We start from the raw sequence: 25,723 nt of genomic DNA on the forward strand, positions 1-25,723 counted from the left end.
GATAGGTTAGTTTACATCCTTAGGAAAATATTTTGGACCAGACCAGAAAAGTAAGCAAGACCTTAACCAGGACTTGGCTGGGATGACATCCAAACAAAGGTGAAAAGTAAAGAGGCCCCACCCTTCCTATGCACAGGAAGCCCCTCCAGCAAGTAATCCCCAGGAACAAAACAAATCCAAGAACAGATAGTGCAGTCCTGTGTGGATTTGCAGCTGCCTCAGCCCAACTCAGAGGCAGCCTTCTCCCTTCTTGTTTCTCTTAGAGCCAGTGCTAAGGGCAGAGAGGAAAACCTGAGTTCAAACAATTATGACTCTCTTTTAGAGTGGAAACTGGAATTCACTTCTCTATCCCAGAGGGGCAGGGACAGCCATGAGTCTTTCCTTGCACCCTGCCTGCCAAGTTCCTTTTTGTCCAGTCACGAAGGGTTAACTTTGTGACAGAGAGGGTAGTTTGTTTGCACAGCCCTTTTACCACCCTGTGAGTTGAGGCTGTCAGCCAGAGGGTCAGGGTTCATCAAAAGGAACTGAATCATCAGACATTATAAAAACTCCATATAAGAAACAGATTTGGTTGGAATGTATTGCTGTCAGAATGGGAAGGGGGATGAGATGGGACGCATGTGTGCATTGGGAGAGGGTCTCGCTCAGCTTTTGCAAAACTCCTTGCCCCTATTTATCATGTCAACACACAGACAACACTTTGTCTTCCAGAGTGAGAGATGGGGGCCAAACATTTCATCACAATAAGCCAAAAACAAATCTCTACTGCCTTTACTTGGATGTGGAAAATGCTCCCTTGCTTTTAAATATAAAACTATACGTATATTTGTGAACCTACTGTTGCTTTCATGTGGGAGTCTTACTTTAACACAAATGATTGTACAGCTACGAATGAGTAGAGCACCTAGGATTAAAGAGATTTTATTTAGCCCCACATGAAATAGCAGAGCTGATGGCAGCCTCTGGTACAGAAGAAACACAACCAACAAGTAGTTTAGTGAGCACTGGAACTAACAAAGCCGCATCTCCTGTGTGTTTGTACATTGTGGTTGATTGACTAGGATGTCTAAGATGGCATAAAATTAATTTGAAGCTCTTCCTACAGATCAGGCACTTATTAGCATTCTCACTTTTATGGAATATCTGAAATATAATAAGACATGAACCCACGTTGTAACTTACTCTGTCGGGGATTGTGATAGAGCCTTTATTTGCTATCAGGCTGGTTATTTTCACAAAATCTGTAGGAATGTAATTACACTTCTGACAAACTTGTTCAAGATCAGATAGTGGGCTCAAAAATTATTAGAGAAAAGGACAGACAGGCAGACAGATGCAGACACCATGACCATGTAAATCTCATTTCCATCAGAAATCAGGCTAAAAGAACCTATATGGAAATTAATTTTTAAAGGGGACTTGATAGGCAGAGGAGTAGACCTCTGCAAAGTGCAATTTCAAATTTTAAGTGAATTTCATGCTAGGAAAAGCTATTGGTAACAGTCTGGAATACTAAAATTCTCCCTTTTACCTAAAGGAGAGGAACAGTACAGAAAGAGCCGTGATGCCCCACCTTATCCTTGGTTTCATAAACTAAGGCACTGAGGGCAGGTGATTGCTTAGGGAGAGGAGACAAAGAGCAGCTCCAGTGGCTCTGTCCCTACATTTTTTTGTGCATGTGAGCACTTAGGGCTAATCACACATGTAAAGCACTGCAAATGCCTCTGAATGTTTGTATTTCACCACTGCCTTTGCCTTTATCCTTGTTTCCTTGCTCATTCCCTGCCAGCTCCATCCCTGGGCTGCAATGGGAAAGCACTGCTTTTTATCCATTGTGTATGTACTGCAAACCGCAGTGGGACCTGAATCTTGATTAGGGCCCCTAGCAACGATCACATACCCCGCAAAAATCATAATTTAACATTACAGCCCCTGGTCTCTCAGCTGGGATGCATGTGTGGAGCTGGGGGTATTTATTCATGGACTCCCAGCCAGAGATTGGAAGCAAGGCTGTTTTATTCCCAGCTCTGACACCAGCCTGCTGGGCGGCCTCAGGCACATCGCTCTGTCATCTTCCCCTCTGTAAGCTGGGTACCCACGCCGCCTGCTTTTCTGGAGTCACTGAGCTGCCAGTGGATTTGGGGAGGGCCAGCTAGCAGCCCACTGCAGCTGATGGGCCATGGCTTGCTCTGCCCATCTCCCTGGCCCCGCTCACATCCCCCCCTTTCCTCATGAGCACCCCACAGGTGGCTGCCCAGTGTGAAAAAGGGAGGAAAAAAGGTCTTCAATAGACTTTTGCATTTGCACCCCAAAATACACTCGTGGCCCAGGCCTGGTTCTCTTCCAAGCACTGCAGTTGGGAACGCCGGTGCTGGCCATGCCAGTGTGTTGTCCTAAATCTGTGTTCTTTCACCCAGTGTGGAAGCTGATCCACACACAGAATAGTGATACTTGTTTTTATTTCATGTCTGAGCAGAGATGGGTGCTAAGTGGCAAATCTACAAAGCTAGCAAGCATATTTATACATACATATACAATGTATATATATATATACATATACAAGCATACTTATACAATTTTATTCAGGTAACATTTGCATAATGAATCTACATCACTACCTGACTAAGCTGCTATTGCCTTCACTTTCCCTGCCCTCCGTTTAAAGGTACAGGGCATTTTGAATTCACGTGTTCAGTGGGTGAGGGTCTTCCCTTGGAGGTGTTTTCCCATTTTAATGCACTAAGTTCACTCATAGGACACAATTTCTCAAGTTAGTTAAAGATTTCTAACCCACATCTCTCCAAAGCTGGTGTGAGCTGACACATAACCAGCCTCTTCCCTTTATCCCATTGTTCCCCTTCATCGCATTCTGCATCCCTTAGGTCAAGTTGTTCTTCTTTTCCCAGAAACGGTTCTCTCCCCAACTTGTGCTCCCCGTCCCCAGAGGCCGGGGCCACGCCGGGGTGTGGGAGAGGGGCAGGACGGTGGGGACAGCGGTGTCCCCAGGGCCCAGGGGAGCGGCCGCCCCACCCGTCGGGGCGGGCTCGGGCAGGCCAGGTGAGGCGGTCCCGGCCCTGCCTCTCCCTCCTGCCGCAGCCTCTTTGCTTCCCTCCCGGCCGGCGCTGCGCTGGGGGTGCCGGCGGCATGGCGGAGTCCCAGGTGCTCCTGCTGGACGAGCTGCACGTCAACGAGAAGGTGACGGAGGCTCAGGCTCGGTTCTACTACAGCGAGGAGCAGCGCCGAGCCCTGGAGGCGCTGGTGACCCGCGGCGAGGCGGCGTATCGGGAGGCGCTGAGGAAGGAGCAGCTCCGCGACTTCCTCTCCAGCCGGGAGCTGCAGGACCTGCGGGGCGGATGGCGGGGGTACGACGACCCCCGGGAGGGCGGCAAGGTGGCGCGGGGGCCCGGCGGCGAGACCCTCTCGCTGGCCTACTGGCCCGAGTGCTCGGACACGGAGGTGCCCCCGTTGGACTTGGGCTGGACCGACAAGACCTTCTACCGGGGTATCAGCCGGGTGTCTCTCTTCACGCACCCCCGCAAGGAGGAGAGCGCGCCGCACCTGAAGGAGGTGGTGCGGGAGATGATCCAGCAGGCGCAGAAGGTACGGCCCGGCCTCGACGGGCCACCCCTGCCCGCCTTCACGCCTCGGCCGGGGGCAGGCGGGCGGAGGGCCTGGCTCGGGATGTGGGTGGAAGGCAGGAGAGAGCCCGCCACGGCTCTCAATCCAAAGGAGGAGCGTGTTGGCCATCCAGCTAGTCGGCACCCACCAGGCAGGGCTTTCCCTGCGACTTGTTGCCAGTCATGTTACGCTTTGCTAAAGCTGATGCCTGGGATGGGGTTAAACCCCTTCACACCGCACTCCGTTCCCACATACTTGGGGTTCTCTACCTGTGTTTTGCTTTGTCCTGTCCTGGTCTCATTCCCAGGTTCAGAAGAAGGCAGGTCGTGATTCTGTTACAGCCACTTCTCCTGTGTGTGCAGGTATCCTTACTTGAGCACAGGGCAGTGCGTTTGTTTATGGGGTGGTGTTTTTCGGGTTTATTTGTTGTGGTCTCAAATACCATCCAGCCTGGACTGCAAGTAGCCAGAGTCCAGACAATATGCGGCTGTTCCTCCTATTTATCTTTGTCTGGAAATGACTTGTTAGTGACAAGGACACCTCTGGCAAGAAAACAAGCCAGCCATGATGCAACAGGAGCTTGCATTGAATAGGTAAAGGCAATGATGAGGTTTTTCGTCACCCACCCTGGATGTGGGTGAAGTTTCCAGGGAAGACCGCCCAGGAAAAGATCCCCTTCAGAGCTGACAAGCCCCATGGGGAAAGGGGTAAACAGTGTAAGAAAGTTCATTTCTGCGCTTAGTTTTGCTGCTTTCTGGTTTTTCTGCATTCTAATTCAGCAGTTATTTCCTCCTCCACCTGCTCCCCTCGCCAGCACACACTATATGCACAACTTTTGCAAACTTGTTAAAACCAAATCTGCTGGGAAACACAGCAGACTTTCCATAGAGACACTGCTCTGGTGTGTGATCTCCTCAGTTCCCTGCTCGGAAAAGTCATGCACACCCTGTAATACTGTTCAGTGGCTGGTGTGGACAGTCATTTAGAAGACCCAGAAGCTGTAAAATCCTTACACTCCGATTTAGTGCAACTTCACATCCTCTGCACTGCTACAAATGCCTCTACAGACCATGCAAGAACTGGGAAAGTTTGTTTGGTTTTTTTCAGTAGCTGTGCCTGGCACCTAGAAGTAATTAATTCCTTTGTAGATTTTTATTTTTTCACTGACTGGACAAACTGTGCCCCTCCCAGCCCAAAGCTGGTTTCATGTTTAACAGCCATTTGAGTGTTTAATGGTCCTTTTCATAGATAACTATGCCTATTGTGTTCAGCTGAGCTGGCCCTGGTAAAAACCCGGCTCCAGGTAGCAGCTTTTCAATCAGCAGATGACAGTGGGGGGTTGTTGGGTTTGGTTTTTTCGAAGGGGGTCTAAACAGATACTAGTAATATGTGCCACGTCTGTGGGTGGCTTATCATCAGTGTTTTACAAACATACATTAATTAAGGTACCATGCTGCAATGAGATTGGCAAGCATTAACTTGCCAATCTTTAAATTCCTGTGAAGAGCTAGGCACACCTATGGGCCCTACAGATAAGTTTGTTATCCATAGGATAGGTAGAGAAATGGGGAAAACCTCTTGCAGGGGTAGACACTCATGCTCTGACTTGTACTTGAGAACGTTCCTAGGTGATCTTGACAGATCACCAGCTGTGACAGAGGTTTGAGAAAGTGAACATAACAACAGGCATCGCCCACAGCACATTTGCTGTCTTGGAAGTCCCATCTGCAAGGCAGCTTATCTGTTTTTTGTACAGAACTGCTGTTTTCATGGTCCACAGTCTTGCAGTTTAGCCTGAACTGGCCCAGGGCCCCACAGCTTGGAAGGAACCATCCGTTCACACTGCAAAGCGAATAGTAACAATGAGTGGTTTGTCCAGCACGTGGGGTAGGTTCTGCAGCCATTAGACTCATTGCAAATGGAGGGGATGGGAAGAAAACAAATTCACACTTTTACTGTCCATTCTTGATCAATTCCTTATGCAGATGTTCTTACTTCAAATGAATATTATCAGGCATTCTTGTTCCTAAATAACTACATCCATACTACAATGTGTGGAGGGAAGAGGGAGCATAGCAGGCCTGAGTTAATGCGTGAATTCTTCATGCCTTTAATTATAATTTGCCTGTATATGGGTTGTTCAGGAATAAAGTGGCACAAGTTCACTGTTTTTTGATTTTTAGAGGTTCTGGTAACATTCCCTGCATCTTGCTGGGAAGTGAGAACCAAGACAGGACTGGACATGCAGCTCTGCCTAGCAGAAGTTACTGAGGGACTTAGTATGATGTAGCTCCACCAGAGTTCACCTGTATCAGGAACTTATATGTTGATGATGAGCATAAACACAATGTCAGCTCTTTTTTTTTTTTTTTAAACATAGAAAAGCTTGTTTAAGCACTGTTGACAGAAGGAGCCTGATGGAGCAGATGTATTACTTGTTGTTGGCCATACAAGCAGAGACTCAGCAAACACAGTGGGGGATGTTTACTGTGGCATCACTTGCCCAGAAGCCATTTGTTCAAGAACATTTTTCAAAGAAAAGAAGTCTCTGTGGAGAATTATTCACCCTTCCTTAGGGGGCTCCTGCAACTTGAGCTGCACCTCTTCTAAATATCAAGAGAAGAAAATCCTACAGTTTGATCCAATATTTATCTCCATTCACACCTGTACATGCCGTTTCCAGCCCAGCTTGGCTCATTACTGTGACCCTCAGCACCTGGGAAATTAAAATTTACTCAACTCTATTCCCAGCATACTGTCAGCATGAGAGCTCTGACCTGGCAAGTTGATGTTTCACTGAGGGACAAGGAAAACAGTAGTTTTCTTCACTCATAACCTTTCAGATGTTGGGAAGAATAACTATTTCAGGCAGAAAAATTAATTAGTATTTCTAATGGTATAAAAGATACAGAAAGGGAGACAAAACATGTAAGATCAGCATTAAAGTTGCTCATAACCTTCTTGGTTTTGTTGTTACTCATCTTATGAATGTTCAGGCTTGTCTCTCACGTCAGCTAAACCTTTTTGTTTTACATAAAATCTATGCCCAGAAAGAGGGATGAGTTTTATACCAGAAAAACATTGCATGATCGTTTTGCCTCTAAATCTTGAACACACTCCAGTCCCTTCCTGAGAAATATGAGGTGTTTATGTTTGAACTCCATAAATCATTCCTTGGGAAGCCAGCCCTGAGAGCAGACTTCTCACAGGGAATTGGGAGAAAAAAGGGAAATAGAATTCTTGTTGTTTGCACTGTGCACCGGGGTTGAGGATTCAGGCTCTGATTCCTCTGCACATTCATTCTTCCATTACACACCTTCAAGTTAAATGTTAGAGTTGTGTTTTCAGTCTTCTTTTTCAATCTATTTTCAGTGTTCTCCTTTGTTTAAGTGGATCCTTACAAAGGAAAAACTAGGCATTTGGCTTTGGCATTCCTCAGGCTGCTGAAATAAGTAATTTTCCCCAAGAAGAAGGAGAACTCTCATTATTAAGTTCCTTCCAAAGTGTGTCAGGAGGCAAGCAAGAAAATTTTAAGATTACTGGTAGTGCTTGGACATGTATATCCCTTTACTTCCATCTGCCCTATATCCTTCTCCTCTGTAATCTGGCATCAGTGCTCTCCTTTATTTTGCACCAGTGTGATGGGGCCTCCCTTTCAGTTCCTAATATTTTATTCAGTTTTCTGTCTACTGTCGTCTTGTTTCCAGATTATTGCAGTGGTCATGGATGTATTTACAGACCGGGACATCTTCCGCGATATCGTTGATGCAGCATATAAGCGCTGGATCCCCGTCTATATAATCCTAGATGAGGAGGGTGTGAAGCTTTTCCTGGAAATGTGCAGATGTCTTGACCTCAGTGACTTGCAAATCCGGGTAAGATATTCAATACTGAACTATTATCTCCTGCAGATTAATGGCCTTTTCCAGCTGTAATGAATCTTGGAACTCACTTGGACAGGCGAACACATCTCTTCTTCCCTAAAGTCATATCACATCCTCTTTGATGGAACACAGAGGGATAAGAGAGTGGCTTGATAATACAGAAGGAAAGAAAAAGGAAAGATCTGGATTTTTTGTCTTTCACCTAAGACAGGGATTTAGATAGTTTCTTGGCTTTTGTGACCTAAAAATTCCTGTTTGGGAAGAAAGTTGTTGGGAGGAAACTCCTGTGGGTCTTCTGTTTGAAGATTCAAACTACAGCCCACAGTAGCTCTTTGAGATGACTGCATGGATCTCAGTTATAGGACACACATCCTCTGTGAAATCAAGACTTTCCTATCCAGCAGTGATCATCTTGGAGTGAATGAGCTTGTAGCCCTCCTTTGCATGAGAATTTAAGGGATTGAGGGGCATAGCTGCTGCCTAGCCCCATATCAGAATATGCCTTCATATAGTGCATGCAGCACAGCAGTGTAGTCAGTCTAGTTTGGCTGGCAGAAGGGATCTCACTCCTCAGAGGGATCTCACTCCTTTACATACAAACTGAAATCCTTTGTGTGTTTCTAGTTAGTATGGTATTCCTTTTTTCCATGTGTTTTTAATCACTGTCACTACTACAAGCTTATTCCAAATAAGTTGCTGAAAAAGTTGCTAAGTTGGACAAAAGCTCTAGGATGCCAGACTCGCCCCTCTTTGTGTTCCAACTGTTCTCAGTATTTTAAGAGAACCATCTTAAATCTGAATGAACTGTGAACTACCACTCTGCTCTGAGTTTCATCAAAAAAGCCATCCAGCTGACAAGCTTTCTCATCTTTCTCCAAATCGGAGATGGAAATTTCTTTCCTCTGGTGTCTTTGAAAGCAAGACACAGACATCATTATAACAGACCTGTTTCAAGTGTCAGGGGTATTCTGTGGCCTAGGCTCGAGTCTCTTCGGTACATAATTGAGAAATCTCAGCAGTAGTTCCATTTGCTCTGGTACCTGTTTCCCAGTACTTTTCTCATCATGTCATCACGTGCGGGAACGATGTCTTCAGTACTGCATATCTTAACTCCTGGATAGATTGAATGAAAAGATGCCCTGGCATTTTAGAAAAAGTTGTGATGCTATTGGAGAGGTGAGTTCCTTTTTTGTCTGCCTTCTCAGTCTCTAAACAGTAAGCAGTTGTCTTCTGCTCTTCCTCTTATCTCTTTCTCCATAGGTATCTACACAGACTTTACACTCCTAAACCAATCATCACAGTGACATGCTACAGCAGTGCTCAGGTCCTGCAGCAGTCTATTTCTATGATCCTTTCCAAAGAGAGTTTGAAACTGATGCCATCAAAAGCAGGAAAAAACTCTTCTGTGTCCCTCTGTGGTTCCCTTCTCTCACAGCAGCCCTTGCTACATTTTGCATTAGATCCATCAGCTAAAAAAAGTACAAATACAAGCTGAGGTAAAGAAAGTCTACTGAGAAGTTTTTAATGTCCTTTGACCTAGTTGTTCACTCTTCTGCAGAGCTCCAGCCCACAGAATGCTGCCCTTCAACTTTCCCCCTCTTTTCCCAGCTATCTCATACTGTATCTTAAATTCCCCTTAAGATTGTTCTATTCCCTTTCCAGTATAGCTAAGGGTTTTGCTAATCTTGTTAAGGCCAATGCAGCTAATTCCTGTATATGGTACTATAGAAGGACTGAGAAGATTCTTCCTGGAACAGGGAAACATGTCATTTGCCTCTCAAGGAATATGCTCTCTTGGAATCCCACCCATGGCTGCTTTGGATATATCTTACATGCTGCTGCTTGGGTCAGGGTAGCAGAAACCGTCATATAGTGATTCACCTGACAACAGAGTTTAGATATGCAAGGAAGCTCAAGCAAGGTTAAGGCTTCCTTGAGGACTGCCCCCAGCCCTACCTCATTGATGTAACATGCCAAATATTGAAGAGCTAGATTTAAAGCAAGAAAGGGCCTCTGGTCTTCTTCAGGCAGAATCATTTTGTCCCATATTATTTGATCATGGAGGATGTTGGAATTGCTGAGGAAGAATGAGAACTGTGGTGCAGTAAACTCTGTCATTCACCCATTTCTTATCTATGACATGTCTTTCTCCTGACAACTGCTTTGATGTGAGTTTCTTCTAAAGGTAAAACATTATCTCCTTACAGAGTCTTTTTGTGTTACTGTTTTGCTTCCTTCTAAAAGATTTTCACCAGTGAAATACAGTTTGCCAGCAAAGGAATTGCATGCTCTTCTTTCCTGCCATCCTTCCCACCTTTCCTTTGGAATGCTTGTGCAAGATATAGAGGATGGCTTTTTTCTCAGAAAGTTGCAGCCATGTGGGATATAACTTTAAGGTTTAGAGGCAAGTTCTGATCCCAGTGGGAGAGAGATTACACACTACCATGGGCTGCAGGCTCTGTCTTCTGTCACTACCAGGTACTCATATTGTTCTGTGACTCCTGCTCTTTTGGTTCCATTGCCTGTTCATCCAATGCAGAGTGAATACTTCAATAGTTCTAATACAGGGAGATATACTCTTAACATTGGATTTTGCCCTTTGTATGTGTAAAGTGCTGGGCATCTTCAAAAAATTCCTGGCTATTGTATTACTGTGAGATGGCAAGGTATCATGATCTGCTGACAGTCTCAAGGGGGGAAACTGCTGTAAGAAGACAGTACCTGACTCTGCAAAGAGTAAAAGTTCTTTACCAACTCCAGGCATGAAATGAGAAAACCTCAATTTTTATCTGAAGGCCAGAGTTCACTAGGAATGCATTTAAATTCAACCATCAGCACGTTCAGGGGTTGTTAGTAAGAGCATGTCCTATGTGGTATGAGTCATATGGCTTCCTGAGCCTACCGGACATGATTTGCCAGACTTCTGTTATATTTGACACAAGAGTGTTCTTTGGAGATCACAGTCAATCAGAGTTCTCATAGATACAAAATTCATAACCCCTCCAGAAAATTCCTTTTTTTTTTTTTTGACCTGAGGGTTAATGCTCTTCCCAGTTTTTAGAAAAGTGCTTTTCTCCCCATCCCTGTTAATAACAGACACTCCCAAAGACAGGGAGTTCTCCTAGAGTTCCAAACAAGCCCAGGGTATTACTTACTTGCAGGAAGTTCACCTGTGTGTTATTTTTTACATTCATTTTCCAAACATGTAAGGAGTTTCTCCCCTCACCCCAGGAAGTCTGAAAAGTTTCTGCCTAAGAAACTTTCAGAATTTCATTTCATTTCCTTCAGTGATTCCTAGCTCAGATGAGGGAGAAGCTGAATGGGATGTGATGCAGTGCTGTTGTTTTTTTAATTATCTGTTACAGAATTCTTCTAGTCTGCTTGTGACCTCCTGAAAATGGGAACTTAAAAGGCCTTCTTTTTGTCCAGACACAAATAAGTAATACCCAGTAATGATCTTGGTAGGCCAGGTCATAGCTAACCACGTTCCATCCCATTCTACTTGAATACTTGCAAGTTACACTACTTTGTCAATAAGCATGCCTTTTCCACAACTGTTCAGGGCAAACACGCAGAATAAATCCACAGTATTTCCTATCACTACTTGAGTATGCTTCCAGATTGTGGTTGCTTTTGTGTCCCTGTGTAAGATGAATTGCTGCCATCCATCTCTCTGACCTGGAGGTCTGATCATTAGAAATTATATTCTTGCAGACCATAAATAAGAAAAAATCCTTTACTGCCATTACTGTGGTCTTGTCCATAGGAATCCCATCTCTCTCATTTCCCCCCTTTTGTGGTACCTCCATCTAGGATTTAAAGGGAGAAATAATGGGCATCTGGTGCCTCCCCCTCAACCCTGTAGTCAAGTGAAGCAGTAGGACACTCAGGTGAAACAAAGGACAGGAGGTACCCCAAGAGATTTTATTGACTGAAGGGATCTGAATTTCACAGGGACAGCAAAATGGGGATCTCCACATTTTGAAAAACAGACAATATGAGGGACTGTTGAGTCGCTATCATCTCTCAGCTACTGCTTTTGTCTGTTGCCTCTCCTTAATCTGTTTAGCCTCTGTTAGTTTATAGAGGTCGTTAGTGCCATCCCTCCTAACTTGAAATAGAGATCCCCACCTGCTTTGCAATATATATATATGTATATATATCAGCAGTTGTTCTAAGAGGGAAGGTACACACAGGATTCCCTGGTGGAAGCACTTACAACACCTTCCTTTAGGGTCTCTCTTGTGTCTCCCCCCTACTCAACCCCAGTTTGTGAGCACTACTGCCCAGGTCTGTCAAGTGACAACCAAGTGTCAGTCACAGCATTACTGACTTTCTAAACTGTGTCTAATTTAGCTTTCTGTGGGTTCAGGGTGAGGTTTAAAAGTGTGTCACAATAAAGCAAGAAAGACCAATTCCTTCACTGTTTGTATTAGGATGCTCAGTCAGGCTTGACTGTTACCAGTCTGTATTAAGTTGGAGCCAGGGAGATGTTAGTCACTGCTTCTGATGAGGAGTGATGCAAGTGTGTGTAAAGGAAATGTGGAAATTTAATGCAGACTGCAGCTTCCATAAGCCAAAACAAACCTTAATCAGGCTTCTGCAAGAATAGAGATCTGGAGGGGTCACTTCTATCTAGTGAGCTAACTGATCCTCTAACCCAAAATATTTGTTACTACTGTAACACTAGTGCCCCCCAAAAATGCCTGCAATATCACCTCATTTATAGTTGTCTTTCCTCTTCTATTATTGTGCAGCCCTTGGTGCATGAACCCAGGCTCGATCTTCCTCTGTACAGCTTGATATCGCAGTCTACAAATGCTCCAAGATGCTTGAAGGCAGAAAACATTATACAAATAACCTGTTAAGTGACTTGATGTTTATATGACTTTGTGCTTGTTTTCTGCATTTCAAGATGTATTTATGTGCTCCTGTACCTACTTCATTCAAGGAGGTTTACGTGTGCAGCTGTTCAGTTCTATCCCCTCTGTGCCTTTCTAAGTGTTATGTACAGCTCAGTTACCACAGAAATTCAAGTGTGCTCTCTTTCCACTGAAAGAAGGTGATAGAATGTACAAACACAATAAAATCCATTCTTGTTAGATGCTAAGGAACTTTCTGCTCACACAGGCTTATAATTCTTGATTCACAAAGGTACATGTCATGTCAGAGCTGTTGACTGATTTGAAGAATGAGGTCCTTCTTTTCACTTGCAGTTGATACTCCATGATTTGGCAAATCTCACATCTAACATTAATCAGCAAGGAAAAAAAATTATCTCAGGTGATCAGCCAGTCAACTGCAAATGTTATTTTAACTACTGGAAAGGGCACCCTTTCTCTTGTGCTCTACCCAACCTGCATTCAGCATCCCACACATATGACTCACTGGTAGGCCTCGGGCAAGTCATTTCATCTTTTTCTCTCTTAGGCTCCTCATCTTTAAAACAGGGTAATAATACTTTCAGCAGTGTTGGGAGCATTAATTAGCTAATGCCCACACAGGACTCCAGACAGATCAAGCAATAGATGAATGCAAAACAGCAGTATCATCAGTTACTGTTAGTCAGAATTTGTATTGCAACTGCTGTATTTTAGTGGGGGAAATAGGAGCAGATTGAAAAGGTAAGAGCTATATTCGAAAAAATGGCTTTTGAAAGAAATCTGCATTCTTATAATCACTCATTCCTGCATGCTGATTTCTATAGCCTATCAATATTTAAGCTGTCAGTGAGGTTTATAATAATAGGACTTAGCTCTTTGTGGGATCTGAGGCTGTGCTAGCATTAGCCAAATCCTCCTGATTCTTCTGCTCTGCAGATGAGGGAAGAATGAGGCAAACGTGAATTGACTTTCCCAGAACATCACAGGGAATAGTGTCAGAACTGTGATTACACTGACTCCCAACCCTGGATTTATGACTCCAGTTCACAGTACCTTTTGAATTTTCATTGTTAAAGAATCCTTACAGAAACAGATGGTGGAGTGAAGAAAATTGTCTAGATTTGTGTATCAGAGTGACAAGATTATTTGCTCCAAACTTACAATAAATGCTTTTGGGGTTGGGGTGGGGGGAAGGGAGGATGTTTCATGTTAGTTTGGCAACTCAGCCTTGCACAGCCAGGACCCATGAACAGAGTAACACTCAGTCCAATGTGCTTATGTGTCCTTATAGTATATGCGGGCAAACATCTATTGCTGAAAATCATGTAACCTTAACTTTTGTGTTTTTTCTGTGTTCGGTAGTGGTCTGTTTTATTAATTGTAGGTTTGCTGGCCAAAGGGTATGAGATGTGAGGTTTGGGGAGAGGTATTCTTTTTCTAACTACTTCTATTCATTTTATGAAAAGTTTTTCCTTCCTCTTCGTCAGAAATTCTTTTCTGCTGACCTATTCAGGACATTGGTAGAGTCACTCATCCTACTCCTTTTGTTCAAAAAAATTTCTATGTTTTTCACTCTCTGTTGAACAACGGGGGAGCTGGGTGGACACCATAACTATTTGGGGTTCTTAGCAAAATTATAAAGGTTCTCCTTTTGTTAGGAAACATCTATCTTTTGAGCAATTGAATTGTTTCCTCCTCTCTAATAATTAAATTGTCCGTTCATCTAATTTGGTCAGTTTTTTCAAACCATGTGTGGTTGGGAATCGGAACGCAAGCACAAAAATAACCTAATGCAGACCCGTCTCATACATTACCTTCCAAGTAACTGTGTCCTTTGTGCTGCACAGGTGTTGTGGAGTTCCTTGGCTTTGTGTTTCTGCTACCATAATCTGGAGAAGAGCTCACAAGTGCTGTGGAATAGAGAGTGCAGGTGTAACTCAAGAGCTTTCTCTTCATTCCTCTAAAGTGGGCTGGGCCTTCCAAGCTACAGCACAGGACTGGGGATGGAGAATTACTTGATTTTGACAGCATTGTCTTGCCAGTGGGCTCAGATGAATAGCTGAAGACAGCAGGCTGGGTTACAAAGAGGCTGACCTGTTGGTCAGGGCTATAAACTGAGGGAGGGGAGTGACCTGCATAGACAGGGGATGACAGCAGGTCTTATGGCACAATGCTTTCCTTTCTGTAGGCCTTCTGTTGGCTTACACAAAATAAGATGTAGTCCCAGAAGTAGTGAAATAACGTGAGTGACATGTTAAGACTTGGAGCTGGCAATTATCTAATTATCTGCCCTATTTATTGTGACATTTTTTTCTTTTCACCTCCCTCTTAGAATATCCGCATACGTTCTGTGACAGGAGTTGGGTTCTACATGCCATCAGGGAAGATCAGAGGCACACTGGCCTCCCGATTCCTAATGGTGGATGGTGAAAAGGTGGCCACTGGATCATACAGGTGGGTCACACTTGGTTAAGGCATTAAGGCATTTATGTAAAGAATGGCTCATGACTTTGCGTGAGAGTATTTTTCTCATGTCATACACTTTCTTATCCCAGCCTCTAATCTGTGTGGCATCTGTAGAAACTGGAATGGGATGACAGAGAAGGTGGCATAGAGCCCAAGATGCTTCTGAGTGGAACATAAGCATGCTGGTAGAACATTTCAGTGGGCTAGAGACAGTTCCACACTGCATCAGGTGGGAGTCTGCAGGGACTCCCCACCGGTCACTGTGCTCAATTCTCTTCAGTGAGGTTTTCAGTCCAGAGGCTCCTGATGCAGTGTTGCTTTTTTAAAAGCGTAAACTGTCCTTCAGAGTTTTACAGTCTTTTCTTCCAGATCTGGTCTGCATACCTAAAGAAGGACAATAATGTTGTATCTATTGTGACCCATCTTGCCAAGGATGTGGGCAAATGGCACAACGATGCATATTCCCATGTAGTGTCTTAGGTTTTGTTAGGTGGGCTGGGTCAAGTATGCACCCACGACTCTAACATTGGTTCTGTTTCCTCCTCTTAGCTTCACATGGACTTCATCCCACATCGACAGAAACATCCTGCTAGTCTTGACAGGACAGCATGTAGAAATGTTTGACGTTGAGTTTCGTGAGCTCTATGCCATCTCAGAGGAAGTTAATTTATTCAAGGAACTGGGTATTGCTAATCCATTCCTTCTTGGAATTGGGAAGCCAGGCTTTCATTCCTCCACTGTGGCTAGGAAGTTCATCAACCCCAAGTATGGTTTAGTTGCAGGGGCAACCCGTGGTGATATGATGCTCTGGGCTTCACGACACAGGCAAGATAATCAGGGAAACATGGAAAAGGAGGAAACAAGTGAGTCAAAGAAGCGGTTGAATCAGTTTCTGAATGACTTAGTCACATTGGAGCAAGTATTCCCAGAAATAGATCCCCCTCTGGAGAACTTGAACAAGCTGAATCGGAGCCCTCAGAAACTGTTGTCCCGGCTCCACATGGACCTGAAAAATAAATCCAAATCCAGAGAATCTATTCGTGATGTGAAGAAGGAAGAGGCACTGACCAATTCAAAGCAAGGAAAACGGTTTGCCAGTGGGCTTTTCAGTCGCAAGGCCAAACGGTCTCCAGGCTCAAGCATTGAGGCCAATTCTTTTGCCAGTGAAGGACATTCAGGAGAAGACCTTGGGAACATGAAACTGGAATATGAGCGGCTCAGCATTGGCCGTGCTAGCGTTCGGAGCACTGGAGGCATCTCAGGTAAAAACTTTTACCAGCTTACTCTGCTTTTTGTGTCCCTTGTTATGAGTTTGGCTGATTGATACAAACATACTCACTATAGGGCACTTGTGAGTAGATCCTGTTATTTCCTCTGTATCAAAATGAGCAAGATCAAAAAGTAGAAGCTGTATCAAATGATACAGGCAATTTAAATTGAAAGCAATTTAATGGCAGTCTTATTGTAAAGTTGGTACTTCTCATGTAGATGTTTCTCATACTTCAAGTGGGTATGGGACAAAGAGAATGTTCACTATTGTAATGGCTAGCAGGGCACAGACAGATTTTCAGTGTAACCCCTCCTTTCCTCATTAAAGTTGGGTGTATTTACTGTGACAAGTTCCTGGTGGAGAAGAGAGAAAAACGTGTTTTTATTGAGATGAGGGGAAAAGGAGTGGAGGAAAGGGTGCAAAAATCTTTTTAATTTGCTCCTTTATCACCTTCTGAAATGGGGGAGAAGGTCATGGAAACAGATGCTACAGAGTAGATCACTAGATCTCAACTTTTCTTTCTTTGCTAACACATGATTGATATTTTCATCGAGTCCTTCCAAGGCTTCAGTCAGTTGAAGACACAAATGATAAAGATTATTACCAATTTATGGGTTCATAGCTATCTCCCTAACATATTTTGTGAGTTTGAAGTAAATCTTTGGATTATTCAGCCTGGTTGTCTTCCTCTCAGTGAGCTGTGTTGGATGTCAATACATCCTGCACCAGCAGGAAAATAAACTACTTGCAGAGAGAAAATTTCTCCTCAACTTATCTGGCCAGAGACCATTCTGTGATCTGATGAATGTGAAATGCAGGCATAGAGAGACTGAATTCCCTTGCAACTTACCATGATGTGAAATGCAAAGACTTCTCTTGAGACCAAAAAGAAAAGCAGGGTATGGGGAAGGACAGCAACAGTGCTTGGTTAGGTTCTTAGAAATATTTCTGGCTGAATGAAGCAGACTTCAAAATGCCAAATGAACACAAGGGTGGAATGGTAAGAAGGCATGGATAATTTATTTAAGACCCATTTTAGAATGTGTGTTTAGCATTTGGGGAGGCAGAAGTAAACCCTGGTATCAAGAGGCTCTCTGTCACAATGACAGTCTTGAGCACAGACAGTATGTGCTGGTGGTCCCCATTACTCACAGCCAGGAAAACCAAAATCGGTGAAGACCTATAGGGAGATGTATGGGCATTTCCTCTTGGAGGAATGGACCTGAGGGCTTGCACTACCCTCTAGTGACAGAAGTAGAGAATTGTGCAATCTCTGATTTGTCAGCACTTCATCAGAGATTCCCAGCATTTCTCACTGTCAGCTGTTTTAAAGCACACAGCCTGCCATCCCTGCAGTGTCGTGATGAAATTAGGCCCAAATTAAGGCATGAAAGAGATTATGTCTCCAGCTGAACAGTGGGACACTGCACCCTTCTAGAGCATTGCACAGTCCGGGCAGCAGGAATGTCCCTGTTTCTTTTAACACAGAGTATCTGTGCCAGACAGTCTGATGCTCAGTCTAGACCATTCCCACAAAGACACTATCATGCTATTATGTTCAGGTTTTATTTATTGCCACCATTACTTCCTGCGGGCTGTCACCTCTTTCAATAAAGGGGAAGGAAGGACTGAGAACAGGTGCAGGGAGGATGCTGAGGTCCAGCTCACCACCCTTCCCCCTGCCATATTTTTTCTGATAAATCTTTCCAGTGAGTCCTTGCTAGTATTTTTGGTTTATGCAAATTGAGAATGCCTGTTCATGGTGACAGCAGGAGACTCCACAGCTTTTGAAGTAAGTAGACTTCAGTCACGTGGTGTCATAAAAGGCTGGAGGAAGATCACTGCTTGTGTGTTGCTTTTGAATTGAATCACTGTTCTTGAGAGAAAGCTTCCTAGTCTAATGGTCCCAAAGTGGCACGTGAACAGAGATGGTAGAGGGCACATTAGCAAGATGGAGGCTTATGAGGAACAGAAAAAATTTTGTTATCCAGAAGATCCTGTAGTTACTTGATCAGTAGCACTTGATCAGTAGCACATACATCATTAGAATTTAATAAAAAAAATTCCTGAACATGGGCATGGAATAGAGTTCCAGCTTCAAAATAAAGATAGGAGGCACTTTGTTCTTGGGTAACTGTAGGGCTGACTTAGTTTTAAGGGCTAGTAAAAACCGATGCTGTGATACTCTGGGTGACAGAAGGGAGAAGTGGAAATGAAGGAGAAGGTACTTGGTATGCAGGCAGGTTAGGATGCAATTATTCAGAGCTTCACAGTTTGAAATAGCTGCCCTTACCTTTTGTAAAGATTAAACAGCACACTTAAGCCCCGTGGGCCTTCTTGTGCACACATCCTCCAAAGTCACTATTAATTCTGTAGTACCATAGAGACACATCCCACCTTGCAAATGCATAGAGAGACCAGATCCACACCTCCAGTAGCTCACAGAGTAGTTGAAAGACATTATTCAAGCAGGCTAAAGGTCAGATTCAGTCTTGTAGGAGCAAATAGTGACAAAGAGAATCTGAACTGGGAAGGGAAGTGATGAAAGTGTGTGCTGTGATGGAGGCTAAAAATCTGATGCAGTATTTACATGCTAGAAAAGGATACCTACAAGTCAGAATTAGGCATCTGGAAAATACAAGGGCTACAGATAATGTCCCGAACTAGGTATCTGAATCCACACCCTCAGGTTTTGTACTAGCACACTGCATGGAGACTGTGCTACGTCTTATAAGGCTTTCTTAAACTGCGTCATCAAATTGACAGAACTCTTGAATTTCACTCTTGCCCACTCAGGAGCACAAGAGCAGCTCTGAACCTGACCAGAATCTTGTTAATTTTAAGCTGGTGCTGGGCAGACTGTGATCAGCAAAGACACTGACATCTGTGTGCAGTTTCTAGGAAATACTGCAAAGGTTTGAAAGCTGTATGCCTTGGGAAGGCGCTGACTTTTCATTTTGTGTTCTCCCTTGAAAAAAGCTAAGTGGGCTCATTCAGAAGGGTCTGCTGTTCTGAGTTGCTTCATACATCAGCCTTCACTCCTCATGAGTGACGATTGCAGAACGATTATATCCTTAATAGCAGGATTTTGTGTTTCACTTTTGGGTGCTTCTTGCAATAAGAAATGGTATTTACAGTGGGTACTGCAATACTACTGAAATAGCTGCATAGTTCTCCCCAGTGTTTTTCAGCCAAGGTGACATCCTGGAGGGATGGTAATTGGAAGAAAGAGGGGAACATTGTATGTACCTCCTTTATACGTACAAGGAGGGTGTTTGCTCTAACTGTAGTGGGATCTGTAGAAAAAGGTTAGAAGACAAGAGTAAAAAGTGAGAAAAATAAAGGAGTTGGGAGTTAAAATTAAGCAGAGGAGCACAGACACCTTTGAAACTAAATGTGAGGGTCTTGAATGTGATACAGACAGGGAGGGGAAAAGGGATAGCAAAGAGATAGGAGTTATGATAAACTTAGTAGTAACATGCAGAATGCATCAGAGTGGGGACAGGTAGAAGGAAATGCCCAGGGGAGATGTGGGGAGGAGGCAGTAGCATACACAGCAGCCACAGAAGTGGGGGCAGGTTGCAGTGCAACCTCCCATGTGAATATCCAGAAAATGGAGTGTAGAAGAGAGTGAAGAGAAGGAGTTGGAGAGGAGAGAGCTCTTCTCTTCCCCATCATCTACAGGTAAGGACAAAATTGATCAAATACTGACAAGAGAGTGACATTAAAAATTATTCACTTGAAGCCCAGTTCAGAGGTAGTGCTTGGGTTGAATGCTCCCTAAACTTAGTAAGGCTGAGACTTCTCAGTGGCATGTCACCATGACCTGTGGTAGTTTTCCCTCTCTATTCTCACTCAGAAGTGGCATTTGGCTCCAACTGCTTGGGAGATACACATACACCTTCCTTCTGTACAAGTACATGAGTGGGGCCTGCTTTTGTTCAGAGTGATTGCAAGCCATATGGCAGCTCCTCTCAGTACCTACTGCCCTGATCATGTAAGCTTTGCTGAGCTCAGAGCACAGATGAGCTCCCCTACTTGCAAAAGCCTCTGAACACACTTTTGTACAGTGCTTGAAAAAACTATGCTGGGGCATCCAGACCAACATCTGGCTGTAATGAAGGAGACCAGAGAGAAGTGCAAGCATTGAAAAGTACAGGTACTGGGAGCAAAAGAAATTCATAGAGTAAGCTTTGAAAAAAAGATTATAAAAAACTGAGGCAGCAAACTGAGGTCTTGGGATTTGTCTTGGAAAAGCAGTGGTGGAAATAGTGGCACTTGAGATGTTTAAAATGAAATGTGAAAAAAAAATCTACTGAAAATGTGTGTGGGTATCAAATGGATGAGATGACCTGACTTGGTTTTTTTGTTTGTTTGTTTGTTTTTTCTATACCTCACTCTTTGGAAAACCTACCACCCAAGGCATGGCCAGACTGTTTTTCAGTGCCAGCTTGGACATGAGAATACCACTGAGGCTAACGTGGGTACAAGCTAAAACTTGGAAATACTTCTCCAGTAGTTTTCTCCACAGTACACTCCACATTTGCTCTTATTTTAATGTCTCTTCACTACACTGCAGTAGGAAAAAAAGCCACAAGAGAGTACAGAGTAATGTAGGTCTAACATAAGATATACAGTAAATAATGAGAGTGAACTGTGAGTCCAAACTTTATCCAGATCTTATTTACTTAACATTAACCTTACTTTAACTTCCTTTCATTCCAGGTAACCTGAATCCAAACTCCACTATGAGCGATAAAAACAAACAATCCACCTGTGTGTTATCTTGATGGGGAAGAATTGTCTGGAGAACTGAAGACTGAACAAGCTGGAACAGTAACTTCTTAATTGATTAGAACCTTCAGCCATATCCTCACGCAGTGGTCTGTAAAGCCACTGCACGGTCCTGGATGCACCTGGCACCCCCAGTTAAAGCACATTTCTGGGTGAAGCTTAGACTTTGGATGGTCGGTCCCTTAAATGAGGGTTAGTGATGAATGTATTAGTCCATATGTCTGTGTGCACACATATTTTACATATAAAAACAACTGTGATGACTGGTCTCAGAGCTCGCTCTGTGTCCAGATAAATGCAGGAGATTTTCTGACTTACTTGTGCTGCTACTTCAGTCTGTCTGGCTACAGACTAGGAATCACTGTATTGCATTGTTTACTCTACTGCACTGCAAAAATGTATTGATCTGACTGGCTGGAAGGCTAAATCCAATCGAAGTGGCAAATTCTGGGTGAAATAAGGATGTTTACAGACAGTGTAGCAATCTTTTGTCCACTAGGAGTCTTCCTGTAGATTCCTGTTGTCAATTACCAATGCAGAAATGAGTGCTCTGGAGGAAGGGTTTACCTAACAAGAGGCCAACAGATTAGTATCCAAACTGTTTCATAGCATAAATATAGCAGTTGAACAAAGTGATTTAGCAAGAATGTAGTAAAGAGGAAAAATTGAATACAGGGGAATGTTCAAACTCCAGTTCAGACTGGGTCAGGAAAAGTGCCTTATAAGGGGGACAGGGCAGAATCTGGGAGCAATAATGCAGACTACAGTGGCTGTTAGAAAATCCTCCTCATTCAGCAGTACTTTACCATTCATGGAAACCAAATTATTAAGGAGCACATCTCTGAGAGCTGAAAGAGGAAGCAGAGGAGGCATGCAAGCTTTTCAAATGGCCTTTTTTTCTTTAAAGTTAACCTTTCCAAACTCTAAATCATGCTAAAATTGAGAGCTATGATCCATAAGAAGAATTGTGTGCAATCAGACCAAAGGCCATCTCATCTGCTATTCTGTCTCTGAGAATAGTCAGTAACAGGTGATCACAGAAGCATAAAATACAAAGGTTGTATACAGAGATCTTTCTCTGACACCATTCTAGCATTCTATGGACTTTCTGAACTGGCAGTTCCTTCTGGACCTGGCCTTAACGCACTTAGTCGCTTTCTAAAAATCCTTTTCTACTTTTGGCCTCCACACTGTTCTGAGTCAACAAACCCCAAGTTCATTGTGTGGTACGAAAAAGAACTGTTGTCAGGCTGTTTTAGTAGTTTTCTTGATGATTTCCGTGAGTGATCCCAGTTCTTACACTGTCAGACATGGTGATGACCAACCCTATTCCTTGTCTCCTTGCCACTCGTGATTTTACAGACCTATATCATATATGTCCTCAGTCATCACTTTTTCCAAGTTGCAGGCTCACAGTACTTGTAGCTATTCATTATATGGGATCTGACTGACACCTCTGTCCTCTTGTTCACTAGCCCTTTTCCAGTTCTACTCACTAACAGAGTGGAGAAGCGGGTTGTTTTTTGTTTCTACAGTGTGCAGATTGATGCTTCACTCTGCTTTCTTGCCATCTAAATTACATACTCTGCTGTCATAAATAAGCCCTCTTGTGATACCTAAGAAAAATAGATCCTAATTGTAAGAAGACACCTGAGAGCTAACATACCTGCTAGCCAAAAAAATATTCAAACATCAGAAAAACACAGGTTTAGTTTTCTTACTTTTTGTTCAGAGAAACTATCTCGTTGCACAACAAGTTCACAGTAAAGGCAGTTGATACACTCCCAACACAGAATAAGCTGTTCCAAAGACTCTTCCAGGTGCTGGGTTGCAATAATGGTTGTTACACTCAAACAGCTGTCTGTAGTTGATGATAAAATGCAATTGATTGATTGACTGACTGACTGATTGATTAATTGCCTTTCCTGGAAGTGTATTTAACTTGAACAGCAAGCAGGTCTGTTTTATTGTGTTTACCCTGCAGAGTGTCTTGAGACCCTAAAATATCAAAGGTATTGTGCCCTCTGTTAAACATACTCATCCTCGCTCAGTGGATTAAATACTTGCTAGTCTGTATAATATTATATGTAGCCTTCTGGGAACAAGTTGTAATTTTACAGCTGAGTCTGTCAGCTCATATTATGAGCAGTGTTTTATAAAATTGTTCTGGTAATGGGGAAAAAAAGGTGTTGGAAATGACACCGCCATTTGGATTTAGAAGTAACTTAAAACCTGAGTTATCCTGTTGACTTCATGTGTGCCAAAAGCTACTCGTATGTTTGTAGGATTGTTGAAAGTGGCTTGATTTTTGCCATACTTTGATTACTCTCCAGACTTTTGGAGACTTCTTTTTTTCTCTCTTTGTATTTATTTCACTTTGTTAGCAGAGATCAGAGATGAATTTATCAGGCCAATGTTGTTCCACTTTTTGTTCCGATAAGAACATTGTCAACTGGTGCTCCCTTGTTCTCCCAGGCTTTCAGAATATTTATTTTTTAATTGTGCAATAGGTTAATTAACTAATTAGTACCACATTGATATATATGGTCAGGTTTTCCAGGCAGTCCTCTGTCTCTTTGTGTTTATGTCTTTGTTACTTCATCTTGGGGAAGTGACTTCACAAATAGTCCGAGAGGCTGATTTCACTTCCTTCTGTGCTTATGTATTAATGTGCTTTACTTTCCTGTGATGGACGTCAGAGCACTTTTCTTTAACCTTGTCAACTAACATGAGAGAGTTGCTCATCTGTTGGTCTTCTTTGTTGCCACATCAGTTCCTGAAAGGTAGTGTTCACTCGTTTTTAAATTCTTTCCATGGAAGTCAGTCTCATGCCTTGACTCCAGAGGCTAGTAGAATTCCTTAGGCTTATCACATACTGCTTAATTACTTAATTTGAGAGAACAAACTTACTTTTTTGCATGATATAAATCTGCTTCTTAGTCATCATGACTCTCAGGATGCATGAAGCCTTGTTGATCCAGAGTGGATGTTTCAGGCTCTGGTGGAACTTGTTCCTCCCTGAAGATAAGATCAGCTGAACTTGGACTATTTGGCTGCTCCTATGGCAACAGAAGTGAGTCTGGGTGAGGTGACCACATTTATTTTGACTAGTTTTGCTAATTGTGGTTCTTAATGAGTGCTAGAAACCTGAGGCTGTGACCTGTAAAATGAACCCCTCTCGCTCTCCAGATAAAATGTGGTTGATGGTGCTGGGAGTCAGAGTGACAAAGAGCAGTGGTCAGGGGTTCTGGTACAGCAGTCTTCAAATAAGCTGTCATTTGGTCCTTGCCTAAAAAAACAGAATCAGATTAACTGTCTTTGGCATCTGTGTCCTGACCCTGTACAATCTCAAGAGGATGCCTGTTCTCTGCATCTCTTTTACTCCTTGGCTTGTTAGCCCAGGTTTGCTGATCTGTGGGGCCTACAACTGTGGTCCTGGTTTTAACAGAAAGTTACAAAGCTGGGGCTCACGGCTCTTTATTTCTGGCGTGAAACAGTGAGTGTTTCAGAATGAGACTCCTGGCTGAATGTGTGCCCTCTGGGTTTCTTTTGGTATGTATTTGTATATTTAATGTATATGTGTCCAGTTAATTATGCTGGAGACCTTTTCTAAGTCAAACAAATAAACTACTGTGTTAAATTTAGATACTTTGTTCATTGGTGTCACTTGCAGTTTTCTCTGCTTAAATTCCTGGGTTTGGGGGATTTTTCTTGTTTATTTGTCAAGGACTTGTACTGTCTGGATTAGAGCAGCTTTCTGTGTTACAGGTGAACATCTTTGGCCAGTGTTTGGCAGTACTTGTTAAAAGAACTGGGGGCAGCTGAATTCCCCACAAATACAGTGTTCTGTGGCTTTGAGTAACTTGAGAGAGATTTATTCGTTCCTGCTTTCTCACTGCTGGAGTAGGCTGTAGCAGATGACCACTTCAGTTTTTCTTTATTTTTCTTTTACTACTTTGCAGCTGAACTGCAGCTGTAAATGCATCTGACAAAGTGCCACCTCGGTTTCCCTTTCCATCTTTCTTATACAATTTGTACCCCTCAGCAATGACATTTCATTTATGAAACTGAGTCCCTGTGCTACATTTCAGTTTTACCTGGTACGATGTAATTCTTGACATTTAAGTAACTCACAAGCTCTTGTTTCCCATGCTCCCTTTGTTTGTGTGTACAAAAGCCTGTTTTAAAATTCCTGACCATGTTTCAGAATAAATCCAGCCTCTATTTTACTTTTGGGCATTAAGGTACATAAAAAAGTATTTGCAGTAAACAAAATCTTCGTCTCTCAGTGTTTTTAAATCCCTGTAGCAATTTCATTTGTACTGTTTAAGAGTCTGTCTAATCCAAGCTTGTCTTGCAGGGTATCTCTGTGCACCTGAGCTTCTTTCTTCATAGCATTAGCACCACCATCACTTTGTGCCTTTTCTTCTTCTGCAGTTGTTTTAGGGAGGAAAGGAAGAAAAAGTTGTCCTTCCCCTCACTTCACTGCTACTTAAATATTACATTTTTGTTTCTTGACACTTTTGTCTGTACCTTGCAAAATCAAGGAGCAGTCCAGAATTGAATGACCTATTTGTCTCCCTAGACCTTATGTCCCCTGTCCTTAGCCTGCTGAAGAAATGCAAATGAAATGCAAATTTGGGAATTCTCATTAATTAGCAAGGCTTAGGAAAAGCACACTTGGTGACTGTAGGAAACATCTTGGAAGAGAAACCTATGGATACAGATGAAATGGTAAAGCCTTTATGCATGTAGCAAGGCTGGTAGATGTTTACCTAACTCTTTGCACAACATGTGTTTCTGATCTT

At 43.1% G+C, this 25,723-nt stretch overlaps 1 protein-coding gene across 1 annotated transcript; it reads left to right on the forward strand.

The window, feature by feature from the left end:
* The first annotated feature begins 3,055 nt into the window (after positions 1-3,055).
* On the forward strand, positions 3,056-25,144 carry FAM83F (family with sequence similarity 83 member F). The gene is made up of 5 exons (XM_064655185.1): positions 3,056-3,600; positions 7,326-7,493; positions 14,718-14,839; positions 15,401-16,113; positions 20,847-25,144. The coding sequence occupies exons 1-5, from the start codon at positions 3,145-3,147 to the stop codon at positions 20,909-20,911; spliced, it is 1,524 nt and encodes a 507-aa protein (XP_064511255.1). The 5' UTR covers positions 3,056-3,144; the 3' UTR covers positions 20,912-25,144.
* Positions 25,145-25,723: the final 579 nt, after the last annotated feature.

The sequence above is a fragment of the Pseudopipra pipra genome, chromosome 5 (assembly GCF_036250125.1).
Source record: "Pseudopipra pipra isolate bDixPip1 chromosome 5, bDixPip1.hap1, whole genome shotgun sequence".
Lineage (NCBI taxonomy): Eukaryota > Metazoa > Chordata > Aves > Passeriformes > Pipridae > Pseudopipra > Pseudopipra pipra.